The sequence below is a fragment of the Hyla sarda genome, chromosome 6, assembly GCF_029499605.1.
Source record: "Hyla sarda isolate aHylSar1 chromosome 6, aHylSar1.hap1, whole genome shotgun sequence".
In the NCBI taxonomy this organism is placed as follows: Eukaryota; Metazoa; Chordata; class Amphibia; order Anura; family Hylidae; genus Hyla; species Hyla sarda.
Genome location: NC_079194.1, coordinates 289654160 through 289671881, shown reverse-complemented (window position 1 = coordinate 289671881; position 17722 = coordinate 289654160). Strand labels below are relative to the sequence as shown.

The 17722-nt window shown below is 47.1% G+C and overlaps 1 protein-coding gene across 2 annotated transcripts in view; it reads left to right on the top strand.

The window, feature by feature from the left end:
- Positions 1-17722, top strand: part of NAT10 (N-acetyltransferase 10) — a 43036-nt gene that overhangs the window by 3894 nt on the left and 21420 nt on the right. For both annotated transcript variants that reach the window (XM_056528549.1, XM_056528548.1), the window contains exons 4-14: positions 80-251; positions 377-499; positions 2155-2216; positions 6618-6732; positions 6819-6926; positions 8504-8637; positions 8779-8872; positions 10998-11096; positions 11210-11346; positions 14032-14156; positions 16238-16388. In XM_056528549.1, the coding sequence (XP_056384524.1) occupies positions 80-251; positions 377-499; positions 2155-2216; positions 6618-6732; positions 6819-6926; positions 8504-8637; positions 8779-8872; positions 10998-11096; positions 11210-11346; positions 14032-14156; positions 16238-16388 (1320 nt within the window). The remainder of the gene's footprint in view (positions 1-79; positions 252-376; positions 500-2154; positions 2217-6617; positions 6733-6818; positions 6927-8503; positions 8638-8778; positions 8873-10997; positions 11097-11209; positions 11347-14031; positions 14157-16237; positions 16389-17722) is intronic.

Sequence of the window (17722 nt, the reverse complement as noted above, 5' to 3'; positions counted from 1 at the left end):
CATTGTAGCCGCTGGGGGGGGGGGGGGGGTGTCATCATGGCACATGTATATTGGGGTCCTGAACCTTGTTATTCTTTAGTAACCGCAAGAAAAAGATGAGGAAGCTGCAGAAAAGACTCAAGAGCGGGACCCTGAACATCAAGGAGGACGACCCCTTCGAGCTCTTCATTGCTGCCACCAATATCCGGTATTGTTACTACAACGAGACCCATAAAATCCTGGGGAACACCTACGGCATGTGCGTCCTACAGGTAAGCGCTCCTCCACATCTTTAATGGCTTCCGTTAGATCCCACTGTGTGTGTGTGGGGGGGGGGGGTCTGGTAATCCGCTTCATGTATCTGTAGTGCATGACTTGGTTTTTGTCTCTTTGATAGGATTTTGAGGCACTGACACCCAACCTGCTGGCCCGTACCATCGAAACTGTAGAAGGAGGAGGAATTGTTGTTCTTCTGCTTCGCACCATGGCTTCCCTTAAACAGCTGTACACCATGACTATGGTACGTAGGACACCTGGCTTTGGTTAAAGGAGTAGTCCAGTACTAAAAACCGTATCCCCTATCCTAAGGCTAGGGGATAAGTTTCAGATCGCGGTGGGGGGGGGGCGTCCAACCAGCCGCTGCTTCATGCGGTGGTCAACACGCCCCCTTCCCGCGGGCTGCAGGGGCCCCGTACAGGAGATTGCGGGGGGCCCCAGCGGTCGTACCCCCCGCGATTTAAAACTTATCCCCTATCCTGAGTATAGGGGATACGTTTTTCAGGACTGGACTACCCCTGTAACCCCTAAGGTTATGCCCTGTGCCCACTACAGGACTTTCAAGAAAGCTCAGGAGCTAACTACAGCCAGGGCCTGTTCTGCCTATAGGCAAAATAGGCAGCTGCCTAGAGTGCTCTCTGGATGGGGGCGCCACTCTGCCTGCTGCAAGAAAGTTAGTAGCCTGCCAGCATCCGAAGCACCCGCCCAGCCAGCACCACCGTCGCACCCCCCTAACCGAATCCCCAGTAGTAAGGTGGGGCATGTCAAAGGGTGGGGCCAAGGGGCGGCAAGATTAGCTTTCACCTAGGGTGGCAAAAATCCTTGCACCAGCTCTAACAGCAGCCAGGACTCCCTGCCGGTACCGGACTTAGGTGATCATGCCGATGTCCAATATTAACCCTTAAGGTCCCGCGATCAATCGATTGCAGGATCTAAAAGTGTAAATTACATGTGTCGGTTAGCACAGAGGGGCCCAGAAGCTACGAGTTACGCCTCCGGTGGTAGAGACATGTATAAAGTTTTGATCTGTTGTGGTCTGAGTGTTCTGATCCCAACAAACTGCTGGAATAGGTGGGAAGAGAAGCTTGTGGCCGAGCGCTTCTCTCCTCGCTTTCTGTGCTTGCGACGAGAAGGTCCCATAGACTTTCATTGGGGGGTCTGTCTGGGTTACATCGCACAGAGCTGGGAGAGAATACGCTTAGCACTCTACTCTCCCGGGTCGTTCTAGCGATTGACTGATCCAGACTTTTCACTTGTCTCTACGATATGTCAAAAGTTTATAAAAAAGACAGCGCCCATTTAGATTCAAGCATGGGGAAGATTTTGCAGATCTTACCAACAGACAGGACCCTATTTCTTCAGCCGTATTCCACTATAAAAGTAATTTTAGCTCTATAAAAAGCGTCTATAATATGGATCAGTATTTTCTGTTTTTATGACGTTAAAGGGGTACTCCACTGGAAAACCCCATAGCAAACCTCTCCTGCTCTGGACAGTTCCTGACATGGACAGAGGTGTCAGCAGAGAGCATTGTGGTCAGACAGAATGGAAATTCTAAAAGAAAAGAACCCCCTCTGGAGCATACAGCAGCTGATAAGTACTGGAAGGATTAAGATTATTAAATAGAAGTCATTTACAATTCTGTATAACTTTCTGGCACCAGTTTATTTTAAACAAATGTTTTCCACTAGAGTACCCCTTTAATAACAGACTCCGGACGGTGTCTGTGGTTGCGGCTCAGCTCTTGTGAAAGTAAATGGTACTGAGCTGTAATACCACACACAGCCTGTGGACAGATTTGGCGCTGTTTTTGAAATAAAATAAAAATAAAAGTCAGCCATGTTTTTCTAACCCTGGATCCTTAGCAGGTAAATACTGAATGATTATTTTCTTTTGCAGGATGTTCACTCTCGGTACAGAACAGAGGCCCATCAAGATGTGGTCGGTCGCTTCAATGAAAGGTGCTCGTAGTGAAGATGGTCATGTGGTTATGTTGTGGTAGTGCAAGTTGTGGCAGTAGAGCTGTTTTTGCCCCCCCCCCCAAGGATAAGTTAGGGCATTGTTTTCCAACCAGTGTGCCTCCAGCTGTTGCAAAACTACAACTCCCAGCTTGGCCGGACAGCCGAAGGCTGGCCGGCCATGCAGGGAGTTGTAGTTTTGCAATAGCTGGAGGCACACTGGTTGAAAACACTGTTGGGGCGGCTTGTTTCATTTTTCTGCACTGCCCCCAGAGGGGACATAGGGTACTGCACAGTGCCTGTTGAAATTAGTGGGTAATTTAACTGTCAAAACCTCTGTTTGCTGTCAGTAAATGGGATTATTAACACTTGGGGGTCGAATCCTGTCCTGGTGTAAACCGCAGAGGATTCCATTCTAAAATATTCTGCACAATTTTGTGAATGGTTTTATTTTAACTAGAGATGAGCGAACTTGCAGTAAATTCGATTCGTCACGAACTTCTCGGCTCGGCAGTTGATGACTTATCCTGGTGGACTTACACCTGGTGGAGTTGCTTCGCTGTTTGATGTTTAAAATTAGAGATGAGCGAACTTACAGTAAATTCGATTCGTCACGAACGTCTCGGCTCGGCAGTTGATGGCTTATCCTGCATAAATTAGTTCAGCTTTCCGGTGCTCCGGTGGACTGGAAAAGGTGGATACATTCCTAGGAAAGAGTCTCCTAGGACTGTATCCACCTTTTCCAGCCCACCGGAGCACCTGAAAGCTGAACTAATTTATGCAGGATAAGCCATCAACTGCCGAGCCGAGAAGTTCGTGACGAATCGAATTTACTGTAAGTTCGCTCATCTCTAATTTTAACCATCAAACAGCGAAGCAACTCCACCAGGTGTGATACAGCGTACCGCGACTCCCACAACCTCTATAGCAGAGGGGAGACTTGAGAATAGACGGCATGCAAAAGTGCCGGGACTCTGTAGGTGCGATGTAAGATATGTAGAGAAGTCTCTGCCAGAGATACCTGCCAATTGCCCCTACTGATAACTGTACAACAATCCCTCCATTACGTAGCTGTAAGAGTTGAATTAATATCAGTCTCCCAGTCCTGCATAAATTTAAGTTTGGTGTCTGGCGATGGGGCATTAAAATGAGCATACAACAGCGATAGTAGGCCCAAAGCATTCGGGGAGTATAACATATGGCGTTCAAAGGGAGTGGATAAGAGGACTGTGTTCCTCCGCAATTGGCTACTATAAAATGAGAACATTTGCCTAGCTCTAAAATGGCTCTAAAATGTTCCCTGGGGGGTATGGAGTGATGACGGCAGTAGTCAGTTAGGGTAGGCAGAGAGCGACCTACCAGCAAGTCTTGTAAGCATGTAAGAGAATGGGAGCGCCACCAAGAAAACGTGTAGGGAGTGAGACCTGGAAGGAAAGAGGGATTAAATAAGAAGGGAAGAAGCAGAGAGGGAACCGATTGCAAAGTGAACTTAAAGCGAACCCGACACCAGAGGGAGCATGTAGTACCACCCGGGCAGAGGAGGGTAAAATGTCAGCAACAGGTGACATGGACCCCATAAGGGCAGTTAAGGAGTAACCGGAAACCAGTGACTCTTCAAGGGAAACCCACCTCGGTCTTCTCGTCTTAGAGTTGATAAGTGCTAATTGTGCTATCCAGGCCGCGTAATAGTATTTAAAGGGGTACTCTGCCCCTAGACATCTTATCCCCTATCCAAAGGATAGGGGATAAGATGTCAGATCGCCGGGGTCCCGCTGCTGGGGACCCCGGGGATTGCCGCTGCAGCACCCCGCTATCATTACTGCGCAGAGTGAGTTCGCTCTGCACGTAATGACGGGCGATACAGGGGCCGGAGCATCGTTACGTCACGGCTCCTCCCCTCGTGATGTCACGGCCCGCCCCCGTCAATACAAGTCTATGGGAATGGGGCGTGACGGTCATCACGCCCCCTGTCATAGACTTGCATTAAGGGGAAGGGCCGTGATGTCATGAGGGGCGGAGCCATGACATCACGCTACTCCGGCCCCTGTATCGCCCGTCATTACGCACAGAGCGAACTCGCTCTGTGCAGTAATGATAGCGGGGTGCTGCAGCGGCGATCCCCGGGGTCCCCAGCAGCGGGACCGCGGCAATCTAACATCTTATCCCCTATCCCTTGGATAGGGGATAAGATGCCAGGGGCGTAGCACCCCTTTAAGCAGATTAGGCACTGAGAGACCCCCCACCCGTCGGTGGAGATACATTTGTAAGACCAAATATAGGCAAAAATATCCAGTTGAAGGGAAAGGAGATCCCCCCCCCCCCTCTGGACTGGGATGGGGAGGGTCCTAAATAGATACAATATACAGGGCAAGATAACCATCTTAATCACGTTAATTCTCCCAATCCAGGATATATACGGGTAACCCCATTTCTTGAGGTTCCTAAACAAACGATATAGGGGGACATAATTCGCATTATGTAGATCGGATAGAGTAGGAGTAAGGTGAAGTCCTAAGTAGGGTAGCCCAGATGAGGAGTCCTTGTAGCCAAAATTTAGGGAAATCAGATGTTTAGTGACAGTGGGGATGTTACAATACAGGGCTTCAGATTTAGTTGTGTTGACACGAAGGCCTGAGGCCCCGGCAAATCTATCCAGCACTAGCAACAAGTTGGGCAGAGAAGTAAGGGGGCTGGTAACAGTCATAAATCATCCGCTAATAGATTGCACTTATATTCTTTGGTACCCACCACTACCCCCCCGTATATTGACATCAGTTCGTATATGTATTGCGAACGGTTCCATCATTTAATGCAAAAATAGCGGAGGATAGTGGGCAAACCTGACGAGTCCCACGCTGTATAAGAATGGGGCTAGGGGAGGTCGAGGGTAACTTAAGGTATGCTTGTGGGGGGGGGGGTGTCCAGATTGCAAAGAATAGATAGGAAAGGGCCCTGAAATCCAAATTTGTGGAGCACGGCAAACATATATGGCCAGGAGATGCTATCGAAGGCCTTTTCTATATCCAATGCCAAGGCCATCATAGGGATGTTAGAGGAGTCTGACCAATGGATAAGAATGTTTTTATTTTAGTGGGTAAGTATAGATTAATAAATCTATACTTCTGGAATAACAAATGGCGGACTACAGGAGATTGACTGCATTTAGTTTGGCACCAAGTGAAACAAAGCAGAAGAGTGTTGCTGAAAGCCCATATACATAACCACCGAACTATAGAAAATGAATCGGCAACAGCTAATGTATATAAACATGCAAAACTTTATTGATAATCCATCACATAAAACATAAAAAAATAAAATAAAATGAGCACAGTGCACATGGCTGGATAGACAGCAAGAGCTGCAGGCTATACCATTGGTATACTGAGTAGAAAATGACGCACATAAATAACATCTATCAGAGCAGACATAGACTAGGGAGATAAACAGCCTAAGAAATAGCTCAAAATGTTGAAAACACAAAAAAAAAGGAACAAGAAAGTGACCAATGCAGAGCCATACACCACCTGCACTTACCCAATGTACATTTCGTGCCAATGAGCTTCATCAGGGGACATTTGGTTTGGCCACAGTTGTAGTTTGTTTTCCAGTCTAAGGGTACGTTCAGACCAGCGGATTTACAGCATATTTTACTCTTCGGATGCGCCACTTAAAGGGGAATTCCAGGAGAATTTTTTTTTTTTTTTTTTTTTTTTTTTTATATCAACTGGCTCCAGACAGTTAAACAGATTTAGTAAATTACTTCTATTAAAAAATCTTAATCCTTCCAATAATTATCAGCTGCTGAAGTTGAGTTGTTGTTTTCTGTCTGGCAACAGTGCTCTCTGCTGACATCTCTGCTTGTCTCGGGAACTGCACAGAGCAGAAGAAGTTTTCTATGGGGATTGGCTTCTAATCTGGGCAGTTCCCGAGACACACGTCATCTAAGAGCACTTAGACAGAAAAGAACAACTCAACTTCAGCAGCTCATAAGTACTGAAAGGATTGAGATTTTTTAATAGAAGTAATTTACAAATCTGTTTAACTTTCTGGAGCCAGTTGATATATAAAAAATTTACGCGTGCCTGCTTGGAGCGGTAATACACCGCTACGTGCAGACACACTGAAGTGATGTGCGAGTCGCCACGCATGCGCGGTGTACTCGCACACATCGCGGCCGCTCCCCCTGCTCTATGAGCTAGGCCGAGAGCTGCCGCAATGTGAAAGTATACTGCGCATGCGCGCGGCGACTTGCACATCGCAATGTGTCTGCTCATAGCGGTGTATTGCCGCTCCGAGCAGGCACATGTAAAGGCAGAATACAGAGGTCCTTCAGCGGAAATACGCGCTGTAAGTCCGCTCTTCTGAACGTTCCCTAATGCAATATTTTTCTGACCATTCTTCCAGGTTCATCTTGTCTCTGTCCTCCTGTAAGAACTGCATGGTGATCGACGACCAGCTGAATATTCTGCCCATCTCCAGCCACATCGCCAACATCAAACCGCTGCCACCCAAGACCCAGGTATTCACCCTTTCCTGTCCTGCATCTTCTCTCCCCCCCCCCCCCCCCTACAGTGATATTTGTGCTCATCCATTGGTCTCTTCCAGGATGCAGAACTGACTCCCGAGGAGCAGGAATTGCAGGAAGTGAAGCTCAGTCTACAGGACACTCAACCCGTGGGGGTGCTGGTGGAGAACTGCAAAACTCTGGATCAGGTCTGTGCATTGCACTACTATGCCACCGCAAAAATCCACAAATCTGATTATCCTTTTATATTACAGATCTGTACTGGAAACTGGATAGAGAGAGAGAGAGAACTGGTTAACAAATTAGAATCTAAACTGGAAGAAGTAGATAAAGGGGAGATTTATCAAAGATTTGTCCATGCAGGGAGTTGTAGTTTTGCAACAGCTGGGGGCACACTTGTTGGGAAAACACTGTGTTGGGGGACCTGTTTTATTATACAGTGACCCCTCGACCTACAATGGCCCCGACATATGATAATTTCAACATGCGATGGCCTCTCAGAGGCAGCATCAACATATGATGCTTTTGTATGACGGGGACATCGCATAAACGGCTATCGGACAGCGCAGACTGCTTCAGCTGCCACCGGATAGCCGTTTACGGTGCCCCATGTGGTCCGCTGACGATCACTTACCTGTCCTCGGGGCTCCGGACCTTCCTCTTTGGGATCCCCTGCATCGTCGGCGCTCTCCATCGTCGTCATCACGTCGCTGCGCACACCGTCCCGTCATCCAATAGGAGCGGCGTGCGTAACAACGTGATGGCGGCGACGGACAGCGCGGATGACGGGAAAGCAGAGGCCTTGCCGGAGCGTCGGGGACACCCTGGGGACGCGGCGACAGCGATGGACGGCGACATCCCGGGCAGCGGTGACGTCCGGAACGGCGGGGACAGGTGAGTACAACTTCCTCTAACAGTGGTCTTCAACCTGCGGACATCCAGATGTTGCAAAACTACAACACCCAGCATGCCCGAACATCCAACGGCTGTCCGGGCATGCTGGGTGTTGTAGTTTTGCAACATCTGGAGGTCTGCAGGTTGTAGACCACTGTCCTATACTTTACATTGCACGGATCCCTCAACATGCGATGGTTTCAACAAACGATGGTCCATTTGGAACGGATTACCATCGTATGTTGAGGGACCACTGTATTTGCATAAAAAAATGCAACATGCGCGCACAGCGTTTGGAACTAAATGTTACGAACGCAGCCGGAACACTGGCCAGTGGAGTACCACTTTAAAGGCTGACTATGAAATCTATGTTTGCTAAGAGCAGGTGTAAACTTGCACAAAAATGGAGTCTTTATCAATCGGGGTGCCTACTTTAGCAAAACTACAACCCCCAGCATGCTGGCAGTTATAGTTTAGCAACATCTGGGGGCACAATTGTTGGGAAACACTGGTTTATAGGAACTAGTCTGAAAGGTGCAGAGCATAGTCCCTCCATATTAGCCTCAACCACTTTCTAAAAGTGATGGGAAAAGTCACCTATAGGCTCCCATGTTAAACATATGAAAACTTTGTTATGCAGGTTGCCTCCTTATAGGTTAGCAAAGGGTGTATACTAGTGGTTTAAAGCCAGTGCCGAAGGCTCTCCAGGCATGCTGAGAGTTGTAGTTTTGCAACAGCTGGAGGGACCCTGGTTGGGAAACACAGGTCTATAGAGTAAAATAAAAAAAAATAAAAAAATAAGTATGGCATCAAACGTCATGTGACCAGAGCCTAACACTTCATGTTTTTCCTCTCTCTTACGATCTTATAGGCCAAGGCAGTACTGAAATTCATTGAAGCCATCTCCGAGAAGACTCTTCGCAGTACAGTTGCTCTCACTGCGGCTCGAGGTCGAGGAAAATCGGCCGCTCTTGGTTTGGCAATAGCTGGGGCTGTGGCGTTTGGGTATGCTCTATAGTGCTGCCATCACTTCCCTCTTATGTGCCTATCGCTTTATTGTTACTTGTTCATTGCATCTACACAATTGCGCTCCCTGATCATGTGACTTTTATATAATTTTTTTTTTCTTTCTTCATTCACTCTCAGGTATTCTAACATCTTTGTGACGTCTCCAAGTCCCGATAACCTGCACACCCTGTTTGAATTCATATTTAAAGGTTTTGACTCGCTGCAGTACCAGGTGAGAGTCCTCTGGGTCCACATTTGAATAGAATACATTAAAGGGGTACTCCGCCCCTAGACATCTTATCCCCTATACAAAGGATAGGGGATAAGATGTCTGATTGCTGGGGACCCCCCGCGATCTCCCTGCTGCACCCGGCGTTCGTTTAGAGCGTCGGGTGCAACGCCGGAGGCTCGTGAAGTCACTGCCCCGCCCCGCTCGTGATGTCATGGCCACGCCATTCCCCCATAGAGAACCTCTCCTGCTCCAGACAGTTCCTGACACAGACAGAGGTGACAGCAGAGAGCACTGTGTTCAGACTGGAAAGAACTACACAACTTCCTCTGGAGCATACAGCAGCTGATAAATACTGGAAGGCTTGAAGGGGAACTCTGGTATATTGCAGATTATCTCCTAGCCACAGAATAGGCGAAAAGTTTCTTATTATGGGGGTCCGACCACTGGGACCCCCCCCCCCCACCCGCGATCTCCTGGCTGGCACCCCAGTGTTTTAAAGCTTTGTTTTCATAACACCGGCTTTTCTCTCCCTTGGAGTAGCCGTGGTTGACACACACCCTCCATGTATCTCTATGGGAGAGTCGGAGATGCAGCGCTCGTGTATCTCTGGCTCTCCCATAGAGATACATGGAGGGTGTGTGTGTCGTCCACCGCTTCGTTTGTTGGTCTACAGTAATCCGTGGACTGAGCGGAGATCACTCCGTACATGGAGAGAGCTGGGGTGGCGAACAGGAGATCACGGGGGTTCCCAGCAGTAGGACCCCCTGCAATCAGACACTTATGTCCTATCCTGGGGATAGGGGGAAAGATGTCCTGCACTGAAGTACCCCTTTAAAGGGGTACTCCGGTGGAGGAAAAAAACATTTTCAAATCAACTGGTGCCAGAAAGTTAAACAGATTTGTAAATTACTTCTATTAAAAAAAATAAAAAATCTTTACCCTTCCAGTACTAATTAGCAGCTGTATGCTACAGAGTAGAGATGAGCGAACTTACAGTAAATTTGATTCGTCACGAACTTCTCGGCTCGGCAGTTGATGGCTTTTCCTGCGTAAATTAGTTCAGCCTTCAGGTGCTCCGGTGGGCTGGGAAAGGTGGATACATTCCTAGGAAAGAGTCTCCTAGGACTGTATCCACCTTTTCCAGCCCACCGGAGCACCGGAAAGCTGAACTGATTTATGCAGGGGAAGTCATCAACTGCCGAGCCGAGAAGTTCGTGACGAATCGAATTTACTGTAAGTTAGCTCATCTCTACTACAGAGGAAATTCTTTTCTTTTTTTAATTTATTTTTTGTCTTGTCCACAGTGCTCTCTGCTGACACCTGATGCCCGTATCAGGAACTGTCCAGAGCAGGGGGAAATCCCAATAGCAAACCTTTGCTGCTCTGGACAGTTCCAGACACGGACAGAGGTGTCAGCAGAGAGCAGTGTGGACAAGACAAAAACGAAATTCAAAAAGTATAGAATTTCCTCTGTAGCATACAGCTGCTAAATAGTACTGAAAGGATTGAGATTTTTAAATAGAAGTAATTTACAAATCTGTTTAACTTTCTGACACCATCAGATGGGAAGGGGTTAGACCAGTGTTTCCCAACCAGGGTGCCTCCAGCTGCTGCAAAACTACAACTCCCAACATGCCCGGACAGCCGAAGGCTGTCCGGGCATGTTGGGAGTTGTAGTTTTGCAACAGCTGGAGGCGCCCTGGTTGGGAAGCACTGGATTAGACCGTGAGATTTGATCAGTAGTAGTAAAGTCCCGGAATCTGCGGTGCGGTGAGATCACATGTTTTCTTTATGTGCACTGTAAAACAATATGGGATGTTAGGTTATATAGGGGGAGATTTATCAAAACCTGTGCAGAGGAAAAGTTGCCCATAGCAACCAATCAGATTGCTTCTTTCACTTTCCAGAGGCCTTGTTAAAAATGAAAGAAGCGATCTGATTGGTTGCTATGTTCAACTCAGCAACTTTTCCTCTGGACAGGTTTTGATAAATCTCCCCCCATAGTACGGACAATGCTATTGAGTCTTCTGTAATTTGCGCCAGTGCAGAACGAATAGATTCTCAATCCAATTCTATTCCAACACTTCTTCTCGCCTCTGAGTGTTCCGGTTCTTTTTGTTTGCAGGAACACTTGGATTATGAAATCATCCAGTCCCTGAACCCAGAGTTTGAGAAAGCGGTCGTTCGTGTGAATGTCTTCAAGGAGCACAGACAGACCATACAGGTAAGATGGCCGCCTCCCAGAACCTACTGAAGTCAGAAGCTCTTATTTTCCCCCTCCCCCCCCCCCTCCATTTTGACATTTTGATTCCACATTTTTATCTGTTTGACACACAGTATATCCACCCGGCGGATGCCGTAAAATTGGGGCAGGCAGAGCTGGTGGTGATCGATGAAGCTGCTGCGATTCCTCTGCCTCTTGTCAAGAGTCTCATGGGTCCCTACCTTGTGTTCATGGCGTCCACCATCAATGGGTGAGTAGATGAGCGCCATGCTGAAGTAGCCTTTGTTTAGGGTTAAAGGGGTACTCTTTACCCCCCCAGACATCTTATCCCCTATCCAAAGGATACCTGGGGACCCCCGCGATCTCCCTGCTGCACCAGGCGCTCGTTTAGAGCGTCGGGTGCAGCGCCGGAGACTCGTGATGTCGTGGCCATGCCCCCCCCCCCCCCTCAATGCAAGTCTGTGGGAGTCACGCCTCATCCCATAGACTTGCATTGAGGGGGCATGGCCGTGACATGCGGGGCATGACCGTGATCGCGGGGCGTGACCAGTCATCTGGCACGCTTTGTGCACTGGTTGTCTGGATTGCCGCAGCTGAGATCGCGGGGCTCCCCAGCGGCAGGACCCCTGCGATCAGACACCTTATCCCCCTATCCTTTTGGATAGGTGATAGGATGTCTGGGGTGGAGTAACCCTTTAACTCTCCTTCAGAACGAAGAGAAATGTCTCTCTTGCACCACCTATAGGCAGAAAAAAGTTAATGCAACGTGACTCTTATAATGGGCGCTATCAGATCCAAAAACTTTTTATATGTTGTTACTGATGAAAATTAAAAACCTTTTGTAATATGGTTGTTTTGAATATTTTACCCCTTAACGCAAATGGACGTACATTCAAGTCCATTTGCGGGTACAGAGGTATGACATATAGAGATGAGCGAACTTACAGTAAATTCGATTCGTCACAAACTTCTCGGCTCGGCAGTTGATGACTTATCCTGTATAAATTAGTTCAGCTTTCAGGTGCTCCCGTGGGCTGGAAAAGGTGGATACAGTCCTACGAGACTCTTTCCTAGGACTGTATCCACCTTTTCCAGCCCACCGGAGCACCTGAAAGCTGAACTAATTTATGCAGGATAAGTCATCAACTGCCGAGCCGAGAAGTTTGTGACGAATCGAATTCACTGTAAGTTCCCTCATCTCTAATGACGTGCGCTCAGCTGCTGAGCGCACGTCATATCCGGTGGGTCCCAGTTGCTATAAGCAACTGGGACCCACGGCTATTGCCGGACATCATCGATTGTGCTGTTGTCCGGCATTAACCCTTTAGACGCGGTGATCAAACATGATTGCCGTGACTAAAACGAAAGTAAACCTTGCCGGTTAGCTCAGTGGTGATGTTCAGGACCGCCACGGTAAAATTACGGCATCCCCAACAGCTTGCAGGACGCGAGGAGGATATGTTCCTGCCTCCTTGCTGTCCGATCGCCGATTGACTGCTCTGTGCCTGAGATCCAGGCTGGAGCAGTCAAGTGGCAGAAACACTGATCAATGCCATGCTATGGCCTAGCAGTGAACAGTGTAAGAGATCAGTGTAATGCATGTTATAGTCCCCTATGGGGGCACCCTGGTTTGAAGACACTGACCTAGGGCCTCAGCAGAATTCAGCTGCATGAATGTAACATTATCGTGTAAATGGGGTTTCCATTTCGGCAGCGGAAATTCAGATTCAAAATTCTAATGCTGGGAGTTGTTTTGCAACAGCTGGAGGCCCCCATGTTGGGGGGAAAAAAATCGCAGAAAAAAGGCCACACTGATTGCTGGTACAGGGGCAGGTTAGACACATTTCCACTATGATGCAGATCAGCCAATGGCTGTCAGGCATGCTGGGAGTTGTGGTTTTGCAAAATTTTGAGGTCCGCCGTTTGGAGACCACTAATCTAGATGTAGAGAGAGAAGTGTTACAATACATGTGTGTGTCACCTCCTTCGTGTAAACTATATTACCTACAGGGGTAGTGCAGTGAGACATAACTTATCCCCTGTAAAAAGGATCTCCTGAACGGGGCCCCTGCAGTCTGCCGGAAGCGGCTGTTCAGACCCCCGCAGGAAGCCATGGCTGACACGCCCCCTCCATGTATCTCTATGGGATACATGGAGGGGCGTGTCGGCCGCAGCTCCATGTGGGGTTGGTACGCCCCCTTCCAGCAGACTGATGGGACCCCGTTCAGGAGGTCGCGGGGGGTCCCGGTGGTCAAACCCTCCCCCTGCGATTTATAACTTATCCTCTATCCTTTGCATAGGGGAAAAGTTGTGTTTCACTACAGAACTCCTTTAAAGGGGTACTCCACTGGACAAAAATGTTTTTCAAAAAACCAACTGGCTCCAGAAAGTTACAGATTTGTAAAGTACTTCTATTAAAAAATCTTAATCCTTTCAGTACTTATGAGCTTCTGAAGTTAAGGTTGTTCTTTTCTGTCTAACTGCTCTCTGATGACACCTGTCTCGGGAAACGCCCAGTTTAGAAGTGGTTTGCTATGGGGATTTGCTTCTAAACTGGGCATTTCCCGAGACACGTGTCATCAGAGAGGATTCAGACAGAAAAGAACAACCTTAACTTCAGAAGCTCATAAGAACTGAAAGGATTAATATTTTTTAATAGAAGTAATTTACAAATCTGTTTAACTTTCTGGAGCCAGTTGATATATAAAAAAAAAAAGTTTTTTCCTGGAATACCCCTTTTAAGGGGTTAAAAGTTGTTGTAGCTACCTATAGGTGGCACCAGAGAGACAGTTATCTTCTAATTAGCATACTTTTTTTTCCCATGGAGCATTGCCTGTAATTAATTTGAGCGGTAATTTCTAGGAGTATTTATGCATAAGAGGTATCCCCCAATTGTGCCAATATGATACAGTCCTGATATTAAAATCTTTTGTAGGTACGAAGGAACCGGCCGCTCTCTGTCCCTTAAGCTAATACAGCAGCTCCGACAACAAAGTGCGGAGAGCCAGGTCTCCATAACGGCTGAGAACAAATCCTCCAGCACCCAGCGGCTGGCCTCAGGTATGTACTAGCCTTTAATGCAGTGTTTTCAAAACCGTGTGCCTCCAGCTGTTGCAAAACTATAACTCCCAGCATGCCCGGACAGCCGAAGGCTGTCCGGGCATGCTGGGAGTTGTAGTTTTGCAACAGCTGGAGGCACTTTGTTTGGGAACACTTTTTTTTAAAGGGGTACTCCGGTGTAATACTTTTATTTTTATTTCTTTTTATTTTTTAAATCAACTGGTGCCAGAGAGTTAAATAGATTTGTAAATTACTTCTATTAAAAAATCTTAATCCTTCCAGTACTTATTAGCTGCTGAATACTACAGAGAAAATGTATTTTCTTTTTTGGAACACAGAGCTCTCTGCTGACGTCACGAGCACAGTGCTCTCTGCTGACATCTCTGTCCATTTTAAGAACTGTCCAGAGTAGGAGAAAATCCCCATAGCAAACGTATGCTGCTGTTGACAGTTCCTAAAATGGACAGAGGTGTCAGCAGAGAGCACTGTGCTCAGACAGAAAGGAAATTCAAAAAGAAAAGAGCTTCCTGTGGAGCATACAGCAGCTGATAAGTACTGGAAGGATTAAGATTGTTAAATAGAAGTAATTTACAAATCTGTTTTAACTTTCTGACGCCAGTTGATTTTAAAAGAAAATGTTTTCCAGTGGAGCACCCCTTTAATCCAGAAATAACAACACAACTGTCCACAGGCCCATTCACTTCAGTGGCCGTACGGCACATGAGCTGTGCACAGATGTGGAGCTGGTTTTAGAAAATGGCCGCCATATTTTTCTAATCCTATTCAGCACCTACATTCTTTTTTTGGAAAGAGCTAAAGAAATACATGTGACCACGTTACGTCCATCACAGAAATTCCTTGTTATACCTGGTTATCGGTGATTTTCTGTATAAGAATGTTATCAGATAAGAACCATTTGGCCCATCTGGTCTGCCCAATATCTTAAATACTATAAATAGTACATGGACCTATCGTATATGAAGGATAGCCTTATGCCTATCCCTATCTTATATGAAGGATAGCCTTATGTCTATCCCAATCTTATAAAATAGAGATAGGCATAAGGCTATCTTTCATATAAAATAGGGATAGGCATAAGGCTATACTTCATATAAGATAGAGATAGGCATAAGGCTATCCTTCACATAAGATAGGGATAGGCATAAGGCTATCCTTCATATAAAATAGGGATAGGCATAAGGCTATCCTTCATATAAGATAGAGATAGGCATAAGGCTATCTTTCATATAAAATAGGGATAGGCATAAGGCTATACTTCATATATGAAAGATAGCTTTATGCCTATCTTATATGAATAGCCTTATGCCTATCCCTATCTTATATGAAGGAAAGCCTTATGCCTATCCCTATCTTCTATGAAAGATAGCCTTATGCCTATCTCTATCTTATATGAAGGATAGCCTTATGCCTATCTCTATCTTATATGAAGGATAGCCTTATGCCTATCCCTATTTTATATGAAGGATAGCCTTATGCCTATCCCTATCTTATGTGAAGGATAGCCTTATGCCTATCCCTATTTTATGTGAAGGATAGCCTTATACCTATCCCTATTTTATATGAAGGATAGCCTTATGCCTATCCCTATCTTATATGAAGAATAGCCTTATACCTGTCCCTATCTTATATGAAGGATAGCCTTATGCCTATCCCTATCTTATGTGAAGTATAGCCTTATACCTATCCCTATCTTATATGAAGAATAGCCTTATACCTATCCCTATTTTATATGAAGGATAGCCTTATGCCTATCCCTATCTTATATGAAGGATAGCATTATACTCATCTCTATCTTATATGAAGGAGAGCCTTATGCTTATCCCTATCTTATATGAAGGATAGCCTTATGCTTATCCTTTGCATACTGAAACTCCTTGTAGCTACCTATTCTGCAGGCTATTCCATGCATCCACTACTCTCTCAGTAAAGTAACACTTCCTCATATTACTGTAATTACCTTTTTCCCCTCTAATTTATAACCCTGATCCTTGAGTTTATAGTCTATTTTATAGTTTATCTTGACACTTAGTGTTTCTCACTGGAAATTTTTTGTCTTTTAGCTCGGACTCTTCATGAAGTGTCCCTGCAGGAATCTATACGTTACGCTCCCGGAGACCCGGTGGAGAAATGGCTGAACGACCTGCTGTGTCTGGACTGTCTGAATATCAGCAGGATGATTTTTGGGTGTCCTCTGCCCGAGACATGTGAGCTGTATCCTCTGTGTGTAGTTCTGACTCTCTACATGTGTTGTGGCCCTTGAGAGACACTTGCTTTGACCTCCTCAGTGTCTTTCTCTGCATAGCTCTATGTTCACACTATGGACTTTTCCAGCCAGGGGGCCTCCAATTGTTGCAAAACTACAACTCCCAGCATGCCCGGACAGCCGAAGGCTGTCCGGGCATGCTGGGATTTGTAGTTTTGCAACAGCTGGAGGCACCTTGGTTTGAAAACACTGACCTAGGGCATCAGCCACACTATGGAATTTCTGAGCAGAATTCCACTACATGAATGTAACATTATGGTGTAAATGGGGTTTCCGTTTCGGCAGCGGAAATTCAGATTCAAAATTCTAATTCAGAATTCCGTGCTGAATACATGGCTATTAATAGTGACCTAGCGCCTGATGGATTTCAGTGGCGGCCTCTACAGACGGAATCTACACCTGGAAACTCCGGGCAGGGATTTTATTGTGTGAAGATACCTTTAAAGGAGTAGTCCAGTGGTGACTCAGTGGTGAGCAACTTATCCCCTATCCTAAGGATAGGGGATAAGTTGCAGATCGAGGGGGGTCCTGTACGGAGCCCCGACAGCCCGCGGGAAGGGGGCGTGTCGTCCTCCGCACGAGGCGGCGGCCGACACGCCCCCTCAATACAACTCTATGGCAGAGCCGAAGCGCTGCCTTCGGCAATCTCCGGCTCTGCCATAGCGATGTATTGAGGGGGCGTGTCGGCCGCCGCTTCGTGCGGGGGTCGACACCCGCTATCTGGGCCGAGAGCCGGGGCCCCGTACAGAGAGATCGCAGGGGGCCCCAGCGGTCGGACCCCCCGCGATCTCAAACTTATCCCCTATCCTTAGGATAGGGGATACGTTTTTCACCACTGGACTACACCTTTAAGGGCGGTTTAGTCAAAGGGCAACAGCGCTACAACCCCTTTTTCTTGGTTGCTTCTTTGGGGAACACAGGAGACCATGGGTATTATGCTGCTGACACTAGGCAAAAAAAATTATTCAGGTCCTCCCAGCAGGATATACCCACCCACTGGCACAGAGCTTATCAGTTTTAGCTTAGTGTTAGTAGGAGGCAGACACTGGTCTGGAGCTCTGACAGCATGGCGCGATGCAGCGGGGCCATAAGCTGGCTGAAGCCACCCCGGGTGAGTATGTACATTCCACCCCCCCTTCCTCTATATCCCTAGGGTCTCCCTTCCGAGGTTTGAACTCCCTCAGGGGGACCCCTTATTCAGTTCAGCTCCTTCAAGGCCCCCATTATGGCGGTGGTGGTTGGGCACCTCATGGCCGCCAGGTTCTTTCTACGGGACTCTCTC